Source organism: Salvelinus alpinus, chromosome 14 (assembly GCF_045679555.1).
Source record: "Salvelinus alpinus chromosome 14, SLU_Salpinus.1, whole genome shotgun sequence".
Classification (NCBI taxonomy): Eukaryota; Metazoa; Chordata; class Actinopteri; order Salmoniformes; family Salmonidae; genus Salvelinus; species Salvelinus alpinus.
In genome coordinates, this window is record NC_092099.1 from 15,760,331 (window position 1) to 15,771,180 (window position 10,850).

A 10,850-nucleotide genomic window follows, 5' to 3' on the forward strand; every position below is an offset into this window, starting at 1 on the left:
TTTATTTTTATTTATTTAACCTTTATTTAACCAGGTAGGCAAGTTGAGAACACGTTCTCATTTACAATTGCGACCTGGCCAAGATAAAGCAAAGCAGTTCGACACATACAACAACACATAGTTACACATGGAGTAAAACAAACATATAGTCAATGATACAGTGAAAAAAAATAAGTCTATATACAATGTGAGCAAGTGAGGTGAGATAAGGGAGGTGAAGGCAAACAAATATATGTATAAATAAATAAAAATATAAAAAGGCCATGGTGGCGAAGTAAATACAACACAGCAAGTAAAATAAAAACTAAAAACACTGGAATGGTTGGTTTGCAGTGGAAGAAAGCGCAAAGTAGAGACAGAAATAATGGGGTGCAAAGGAGCAAAATAAATAAATAAATACAGTAGGTAAAGAGGTAGTTGTTTGGGCTAAATTATAGATGGGCTATGTACAGGTGCAGTAATCTATGAGCTGCTCTGACAGCTGGTGCTTAAAGCTAGTGAGGGAGATAAGTGTTTCCAGTTTCAGAGATTTTTGTAGTTCGTTCCAGTCATTGGCAGCAGAGAACTGGAAGGAGAGGCGGCCAAAGGAAGAATTGGTTTTGGGGGTGACCAGAGAGATATACCTGCTGGAGCGCGTGCTACAGGTAGGTGTTGCTATGGTGACCAGCGAGCTGAGATAAGGGGGGACTTTACCTAGCAGGGTCTTGTAGATGACCTGGAACCAGTGGGTTTGGCGACGAGTATGAAGCGAGGGCCAGCCAACGAGAGTGTACAGGTCGCAGTGGTGGGTAGTATATGGGGCTTTGGTGACAAAACGGATGGCACTGTGATAGACTGCATCCAATTTATTGAGTAGGGTTTTGGAGGCTATTTTGTAAATGACATCACCGAAGTCGAGGATTGGTAGGATGGTCAGTTTTACAAGGGTATGTTTGGCAGCATGAGTGAAGGATGCTTTGTTGCGGAATAGGAAGCCAATTCTAGATTTAACTTTGGATTGGAGATGTTTGATGTGAGTCTGGAAGGAGAGTTTACAGTCTAACCAGACACCTAGGTATTTGTAGTTGTCCACATATTCTAAGTCAGAGCCGTCCAGAGTAGTGATGTTGGACAGGCGGGCAGGTGCAGGCAGCGATCGGTTGAAGATCATGCATTTAGTTTTACTTGTATTTAAGAGCAATTGGAGGCCACGGAAGGAGAGTTGTATGGCATTGAAGCTCGCCTGGAGGGTTGTTAACACAGTGTCAAAAGAAGGGCCAGAAGTATACAGAATAGTGTCGTCTGCGTAGAGGTGGATCAGAGAATCACCAGCAGCAAGAGCGACATCATTGATGTATACAGAGAAGAGAGTCGGTCCAAGAATTGAACCCTGTGGCACCCCCATGGAGACTGCCAGAGGCCCGGACAACAGACCCTCCGATTTGACACACTGAACTCGATCAGAGAAGTAGTTGGTGAACCAGGCGAGGCAATCATTAGAGAAACCAAGGCTGTCGAGTCTGCCGATGAGGATGTGGTGATTGACAGAGTCAAAAGCCTTGGCCAGGTCAATGAATACGGCTGCACAGTATTGTTTCCTATCGATGGCGGTTAAGATATCGTTTATGACCTTGAGCGTGGCTGAGGTGCACCCATGACCAGCTCTGAAACCAGATTGCATAGCGGAGAAGGTATGGTGGGATTCGAAATGGTCGGTAATCTGTTTGTTGACTTGGCTTTCGAAGACCTTAGAAAGGCAGGGTAGGATAGATATAGGTCTGTAGCTGTTAGGGTCAAGAGTGTCCCCCCCTTTGAAGAGGGGGATAACCGCAGCTGCTTTCCAATCTTTGGGAATCTCAGACGACACGAAAGAGAGGTTGAAAAGGCTAGTAATAGGGGTGGCAACAATTTCAGCAGATAGTTTTAGAAAGAAAGGGTCCAGATTATCTAGCCCGGCTGATTTGTAAGGGTCCAGATTTTGCAGCTCTTTTAGAACATCAGCTGACTGTATTTGGGAGAAAGAGAAATGGGGAAGGCTTGGGCGAGTAGCAGAGGGGAGGGCAGTGCTGTTGTCCGGGGTAGGGGTAGCCAGGTGGAAAGCATGGCCAGCCGTAGAAAAATGCTTATTGAAATTCTCAATTATAGTGGATTTGTCGGTGGTGACAGTGTTTCCTATCTTCAGAGCAGTTGGAAGCTGGGAGGAGGTGTTCTTATTCTCCATGGACTTTACAGTGTCCCAGAACTTTTTTGAATTTGTGTTGCAGGAAGCAAATTTCTGCTTGAAAAAGCTAGCCTTGGCTTTTCTAACTGCCTGTGTATATTGGTTTCTAGCTTCCCTGAAAAGTTGCATATCACGGGGGCTGTTCGATGCTAATGCAGAACGCCATAGGATGTTTTTCTGTTGGTTAAGGGCAGTCAGGTCAGGAGAGAACCAAGGGCTATATCTGTTCCTGGTTCTAAATTTCTTGAATGGGGCATGCTTATTCAAGATGGTGAGGAAGGCATTTAAAAAAAAATGTCCAGGCATCCTCTACTGACGGGATGAGATCAATATCCTTCCAGGATACCTCGGCCAGGTCGATTAGAAAGGCCTGCTCGCTGAAGTGTTTCAGGGAGCGTTTGACAGTGATGAGTGGAGGTCGTTTGACCGCTGACCCATTACGGATGCAGGCAATGAGGCAGTGATCGCTGAGATCTTGGTTGAAAACAGCAGAGGTGTATTTGGAGGGCAAGTTTGTTAGGATGATATCTATGAGGGTACCCGTGTTTACGGAATTGGGGTGGTACCTGGTAGGTTCATTGATAATTTGTGTAGAACGCCATATGCCCCCCTAGGCACAACTACGGCAACATAACCAACAAAAACGGGTAACAACTCCTGCAGCTCTGTCGCACGCTGGGTATGTACATAGTCAATGGTAGTTTTCAAGGGGAGTCCTATGGTAGGCACACCTATAGCTCATCTCTTGACAGTAGTACTGTAGACTACTTTATTTTAATCACAATCTACTTGAACAGAGCAATACTCAGTCATGAGGCATCAAAGCCAAAGGACTGAATAATATTAAGAAATGCTATAGGTGGAAGGAATGTAGTGTGGAAACCTAACAAAAAACGATGAACTATTAAGCAACAACAAATTCTATCCCTTTTAGACAACTTCCTGGACAAAACGTTCCACTGTAATAGTGAAGGTGTAAACTTGGTTGTAGAAAACCTAAACAGTATATTTGACTTCTCAGCTTCCCTATCAAATCTAAAAATGTCAAGCAGAAAACCGAAGAAAATTAACAACAATGACAAATGGTTTGATGAAGAATGCAAAAACCTAAGAAAGAAATTGAGAAACCTATCCAAGCAAAAACATAGAGACCCAGAAAACCTGAGTCTACGCCTTTACTATGGTGAATCACTAAAACAATATAGAAATACACTATGGAAAAAGAAGGAACAGCACGTCAGAAATCAGCTCAATGTAACTGAAGAATCCATAGACTCTAACCACTTCTGGAAAAATTGGAAAACACTAAACAAACAACAACACGAAGAGTTATCTATCCAAAATGGAGATCTATGGGTAAACCACTTCTCCAATCTTTTTGGCCCTATAACAAAGAACAAACAGCAAAAACACATACATGATCAAATACAAATCTTAGAATCAACTATTTAAAGACTACCAGAACCCACTGGATTCTCCAATTACATTGAATGAACTACAAGACAAAATACAAACCCTCCAACCCAAAAAGACCTGTGGTGTTGATGGTATCCTCAATGAAATGATAAAATATACAGACAACAAATTCCAATTGGCTATAATTAAACTCTTTAACATCATCCTTAGCTCTGGCATCTTCCCCAATATTTGGAACCAAGGCCTGATCACCCCAATCCACAAACGTGGAGACAAATTTGACCCCAACAACTACCGTGGGATATGCGTCAACAGCAACCTTGGGACAATCCTCTGCATTATCATTAACAGCAGACCCGTTCTGGAAATACAATTTAAAATATACTTTTTACCAAATTACCGTACGACAGACCACGTGTTCACCCTGCACACCCTAATTGACAAACAAACAAACCAAAACAAAGGCAAAGTCTTCTCATGCTTTGTTTGTTTTCAAAAAAGCCTTTGACTCAATTTGGCATGAGGGTCTGCTATACAAATTGATGTAAAGTAGTGTTGGGGGAAAAACGTACAACATTATAAAATCCATGTACACAAACAAAAAGTGTGCGGTTAAAATTGGCAAAAAACACACATTTCTTTCCACAGGACCATGGGGTGAGACAGGAATACAGCTTAAGCCCCACCCTCTTTAACATATATATCAACGTTGGCGAGGGCACTAGAACAGTCTGCAGCACCCGGCCTCACCCAACTAGAATCTGAAGTCAAATGTCTACTGTTTGCTGATGAACTAGTGCTTCTGTCACAAACTAAGGAGGGCCTACAGCAGCACCTAGATCTTCTGCACAGATTCTGTCAGACCTGGGCCCTGACGGTAAATCTCAGTAAGACAAACATAATGGTGTTTGAAAAAAAGTCCAGTTGCCAGGACCACAAATACAAATTCCATCTAGACACCATTGCCCTAGAGCATACAAAAAACTATACAGACCTCGGCCCAAACATCAGCGCCACAGATAACTTCCACAAAGCTGTGAACGAGCTGAGAGACAAGGCAAGAAGGGCCTTTTATGCCATCAAAAGGAACAGAAAATTTTGACATACCAATTAGTATCTGGCAAAAAATACTTGAATCAGTTATAGAACCCATTGCCCTTTAATGGTTGTGAGTACTGGATTTTGCTCACCAACCAAGAATTCACAAAATGGGACAAACACCAAATTGAGACTGCATACAGAACTCTGAAAAAAATATCCTCAGTGTACAACGTAAAACACCAAATAATGCATGCAGAGCAGAATTAGGCCGATACTAGCTAATTATCAAAATCCAGAAAAGAGATGTTAAATTCTACAACCACCTAAAACAAAGCAATTCCCAAACCTTCCAGAACAAAGCCATCAAATACAGAGAGATGAACCTGGATAAGAGTCCCCTAAGCAAGCTGGTCCTGGGGCTCTGTTCACAAACACAAACAGACCCCACAGAGCCCTAGGACAGCAACACAATTAGACCTAACCAAATCATGAGAATTTTTTTTAAATTACTTGACACATTGGAAAGAATTAACAAAAAAACTGAGCAAACTAGAATTCTATTTTTCTCTAAACTAAGAGTACACAGTGGCATAATACCTGACCACTGTGACTGACCGAAACTAAAGGAAAACTTTGACTATGTACAGACTCAGTGAGCATAGCCTTTCTATTGAGAAAGGCCGCCATAGGCAGACCAGGCTATCAGTAGAAGACAGACTGCCCACAAAATGAAACTGAGCTGCAATTCCTAACCTCCTGCCAAATGTATGACCATATTAGAGACATATATTTCCCTCGTATTACACAGATCCACAAATAATTTGAAAACAAACCCAATTTTGATAAACTCCCATATCTACTCGGTGAAATACCACAGTGTGCCATCACAGCAGCAAGATCTGTGACCTGTTGCCACAAGAAAAGGGCAACCAGTGAAGAACAAACACCATTGTAAATACAACCCATATTTATGTTGATTTATTTTCCCTTTTGTACTTTAACTATTTGCACATCGTTACAACATAATATTACATTTGAAATGTCTAAATTCTTTTGGAACTTCTGTGAGTGTAATGTTTACTTTTTATTATTACTGTTTATTTCACAGAAAAAGACAGACAGAAAGAGAAAAAGACAGAGAGAGTGAGAGAGAGAGAGAGAAAGACAGAGTGTGAAGGAAAAAGACAGAGTGAAGGAAAAAGACAGAGTGTGAAGGAAAAAGACAGAGAGTGTGAAGGAAAAAGACAGAGAGAGAGAGAAAAAGACAGAGAGTGTGAAGGAAAAAGACAGAGAGTGAAGGAAAAAGACAGAGAATGAAGGAAAAAGACAGAGAATGAAGGAAAAAGACAGAGAGAGAGAAAAAGACAGAGAGAGAGAGAGAGAGAAAAAAAAGACAGAGTGTGAAGGAAAAAGACAGAGAGTGTGAAGGAAAAAGACAGAGAGTGTGAAGGAAAAAGACAGAGAGAGAGAGAAAAAGACAGAGTGTGAAGGAAAAAGACAGAGAATGAAGGAAAAAGACAGAGAGTGTGAAGGAAAAAGACAGAGAGTGTGAAGGAAAAAGACAGAGAGAGAGAGAAAAAGACAGAGTGTGAAGGAAAAAGACAGAGAATGAAGGAAAAAGACAGAGAGTGTGAAGGAAAAAGACAGAGAGTGAAGGAAAAAGACAGAGAGTGAAGGAAAAAGACAGAGAGAGAGAGAAAAAGACAGAGTGAAGGAAAAAGACAGAGAGAGAGAGAAAAAGACAGAGAGAGAGAGAGAAAAAGACAGAGTGTGAAGGAAAAAGACAGAGAATAAAGGAAAAAGACAGAGTCTGAAGGAAAAAGACAGAGAGTGAAGGAAAAAGGCAGAGAGTGAAGGAAAAAGCCAGAGAGAGAGAGAAAAAGACAGAGAGAGAGAAAAAGACAGAGAGAGAAAAGGCCAGAGAGAGAGAGAAAAAAGACAGAGAGTGTGAAGGAAAAAGACAGAGTGAAGGAAAAAGACAGTGTGAAGGAAAAAGACAGTGTGAAGGAAAAAGACAGAGAGAGAGAGAGAGACCTTCTGTTTGTGAAGATGACTCATATGGGATATGAAGTATATTTCTTGCTTGGATTTATAGCCTAGAGCATATCAGACTCTTTCTGCCTCCCAAAGCACTTATAAATGTGTGCATTCTGCCACCGAGAGGTTTGACGTTTAATGTGTTTGTTTCTCTGAATGTGTGGGTGTGTATGTCAGAGCCAGTTAATGTCATGGAGGTAGGTAAAGGGAGCAAGACAAGGTAAAGGCAATACGGTGGGTATGATAGAGGCAGTGGTAGTGATAGTATACAGTTAAGGTCAGAAGTTTACATACACCTTAGCCAAATACATTTAAACTTCGTTTTTCACAATTCCTGACATTTAATCCTAGTAAGAATTCCCTGTTTTAGGTCAGTTAGGATCACCACTTTATTTTAAGAATGTGAAATGTCAGAATAATAGTAGAGAGAATGATTTATTTCAGCTTTTATTTCTTTCATCACATTCCCTGTGGGTCAGAAGTTTACATACACTCAATTAGTACTTGGTAGTATTGCCTTTAAATTGTTTATCTTGGGTCAAACGTTTCGGGTAGCCTTCCACAAGTTTCCCACAATAAGTTGGGTAAATTTTGGCCCATTCCTCCTGACAGAGCTGGTGTAACTGAGTCAGGTTTGTAGGCCTCCTTGCTCGCACATGCTTTTTCAGTTCTGCCCACAAATTTTCTATAGGATTGAGGTCAGGGCTTTGTGATGGCTACTCCAATACCTTGACTTTGTTGTCCTTAAGCCATTTTGCCACAACTTTGGAACTATTCTTGGGGTCATTGTCCATTTGGAAAACCCATTTGCGACCAAGCTTTAACTTCCTGACCGATGTCTTGAGATGTTGCTTCAATATATCCACATAATTTTCCTACCTCATGATGCCATCTATTTTGTGAAGTGCACCAGTCCCTCCTGCAACAAGGCACCCGCACAACATGATGCTGCCACCCCCGTACTTCACGGTTGGAATTGTGCTCTTCAGCTTGCAAGCCTCCCACTTTTTCCTCCAAACATAATGATGGTCATTATGGCTAAAGAGTTCTATTTTTGTTTCATCAGACCAGAGGACATTTCTCCAAAAAGTACGATCTTTGTCCCCATGTGCAGTTGAAAACCGTAGTCTGGCTTTTTTATGGCGGTTTTGGAGCAGTGGCTTCTTCCTTGCTGAGCGGCCTTTCAGGCTATGTCAATATAGGATTTGTTTTACTGTGGATATAGATACTTTTGTACCTGTTTCCTCCAGCATCTTCACAAGGTCCTTTGCTGTTGTTCTGAGATTGATTAGCACTTTTCGCACCAAAGTACATTCATTTCTAAGAGACAGAACATGTCTCTATCCTGAGCGGTATGACGGCTGTGTGGGCTGCCATGATGTTTATACTTGCGTACTATTGTTTGTACAGATGAACGTGGTACCTTCAGGCGTTTGAAAATTGCTCCCAAGGATGAACCAGACTTGTGGAGGTCTACAATGTTTTTTCTGAGGTCTTGGCTGATTTCTTTTGATTTTCCCATGATGTCACGCAAAGAGGCACTGAGTTTGAAGGAAGGCCTTGAAATACATCCACAGGCACACCTCCAATTGACTCAAATGATGTCAATCAGCCTATCAGAAGCTTCTAAAGCCATGACATCATTTTCTGGAATTTTGCAAGCTGTTTAAAGGCACAGTCAGCTTAGTGTATGTAAATTTCTGACCCACTGGAATTGTGATACAGTGAATTATAAGTGAAATAATCTGTCTGTGAACAATTGTTGGAATAATTACCGACTTGCCAAAACTATAGTTTGTTAATTAACAAGAAATGTGTGGAGTGAAAAACACGTTTTAATGACTCCAACATAAGTGTATGTAAACTTCCGACTTCAACTGTATGTTGCCTACCTACAGTATGTACATTGGTGTCCCCTGTGAGGAGGTAACCTTTTTCAGCAGTATCACACTACTTTCTGGAGTAAATCAAGGTGATGTATGTGCTGAGATAGAAAGACGGGCCGTTTTGGTTAAATTGGCAGTAACGCAGGTTTATGTGGTAGGAATTTAGGCAGGTATGCATGTGAACGTGGGTATATGTGTGTGTGTGTGTGTGTGTGTGTGTGTGTGTGTGTGTGTGTGTGTGTGTGTGTGTGTGTGTGCGTGCGTGCGTGCGTGCGTGCGTGCGTGCGTGCGTGCGTGCGTGCGTGCGTGCGTGCGTGCGTGCGTGCGTGCGTGCGTGGCCCATGTGGGACTGAGAGTGGCAGAGTGAAGACAGGCTGTTTTCCACCCCACCTCCTCTCCATTCCACAGTGTGTGATCTGTGCTTTCAGTGTCTCCTCTCCTCCCTACAGGGACCTGTCTTCTCCTCCCCTCCCCAGAGGATCCCCTTCTTTAAATACTCCTTTCTTCCAGGCTGTGCCACCTCTTCTGCTCTGTCTGTCTCACTGTGTGACACTGCCATTACCCTCCGCACCTCTTAAGGTGTACTTAGTGGAGTGTGTGTGTGTGTCTTTGTGTATCCTACCTTTTACTCAGGCTGTGTGTATTCCTCATTCCGTGCTAGGGTCTGTGTTGTCTATCTCTCTCTCATCCTGGGGGTGTGTATAGTTTCATCTCTGCCTTCAAGTGTAGACTCCTCTCTCTGTGGGTGTGTAAGTAGACTTCTGTATTTTCTCTGCAGGGTTAATACATACTATTTAAAACGTACTGTTTGGTAAAAATGAACGCAGTAAGCAAAGAATATCAGCATACTAGATTCATCCTTCTGAGAATGCGTCATCTCAGGCGCAATTGCGTTGATTCCCGCCATTCCTTCATTTCGGTATAGCGTGTTCCCTCAGCTAATTATCAGCTGTTGTCAGACAGACGTGGGTCTGGAAAGATGATTCTCTTCCTCAATAGTATGTAGTGAATTCCCCTGTATAAAAAGGCAAAATGAATATGACATCTTGGTTAACTTACTATGAAGTTTTATTTTTTCACATACCCAAAATACCTAATATTTTGAACGCTAGTACGGGTATTTGGACACGACCAGCGTCTTTGCATATTCCTGCGAACCTCGTGTATGTGCTGTTTCTCATTAATCAAAAACTGCAGAGCCAGTGGATTTTAGATTTTTCGCTGACAAAGGCCACTCTTTTTCTCTCTCTATATATGCCCCATATCCCATCCTCTCCTAAACCCTTCAGACGTCTCCCAGTCCTCCTCCCCAAAAAGTAAATCCTCTATAAATCACACACAGGGATAAGTGCTAGCCAGAGAGAGACAGGCAGAGGGAGCAGATTGGTTGTGTGCTGAGTGGAACACTCATGGTGAAGATCATCCCTCCCAATCCTTCTAATCACATCTCCCACAGGGAGAGAACCACGGTCACTGGAGCTACAAGCCAGGGGCCACTACGTCTGGAAAGGGGGAGAGAGAGGAAGAGTTTCTGTTTACTGAGACGAGCTCAAGTCTATAAGACTCGTATTTCAATGTTCAATGATTTCATTCTGTATTTCCTCCTCTGTCGCTCTACTGTCTGGCCCTCTCTCGAATTCTCTCCCTCTTCTTTATCCTTCTCCCTCCACCTGTCTTCCCTCCCTCTACCTTTCTTCCCTCCCTCTACCTATCTTCCCTCCTCTACCTGTCTTCCCTCCCTCTACCTATCTTCCCTCCCTCTACCTGTCTTCCCTCCCTCTACCTGTCTTCCCTCCCTCTACCTGTCTTCCCTCCCTCTACCTGTCTTCCCCCTCTACCTCTCTTCCCCCTCTCCCTCTCTTCCCCCTCTCCCTCTCTTCCCCCTCCCTCTACCTGTCTTTCCCCCTCTACCTGTCTCCCCTCCCTCTACCTGTCTTACCCGCTCTACCTGTCTCCCCCCTCTACCTGTCTCCCCACCCTCTATTTGTCTTCCCCCTCTCTACCTGTCGTCCCCCCTCTACCTCCTCCACAGTTGCTGATAGGGTTTGAGAGTGGAACAGTAGTCCAGTGGGACCTCCGAGCCAAGAAGGTTGACTTCAGAATCTACTACGATGAGGTGAGTACTCTCTTTCATTCTCTCTCTATCTCTCCCTCCCACTAGCAGACAGTTGAACAAGTGATTTCACCCACATGAACTGTCTGATGTAAGGTTTACAAAGACCGTGTGGGAGCTTCTTTTACATGGATGCTTTCTTAGGGTTCATTAAGAG

The 10,850-nt window shown here is 42.9% G+C and overlaps 1 protein-coding gene across 13 annotated transcripts in view; it reads left to right on the forward strand.

Annotated features, from left to right (window-relative positions):
- The window catches only part of stxbp5l (syntaxin binding protein 5L), a 232,412-nt gene that overhangs the window by 161,841 nt on the left and 59,721 nt on the right, over positions 1–10,850 (forward strand). For all 13 annotated transcript variants that reach the window (XM_071340638.1, XM_071340642.1, XM_071340639.1 and 10 more), the window contains one exon: positions 10,613–10,696. In XM_071340638.1, the coding sequence (XP_071196739.1) occupies positions 10,613–10,696 (84 nt within the window). The remainder of the gene's footprint in view (positions 1–10,612; positions 10,697–10,850) is intronic.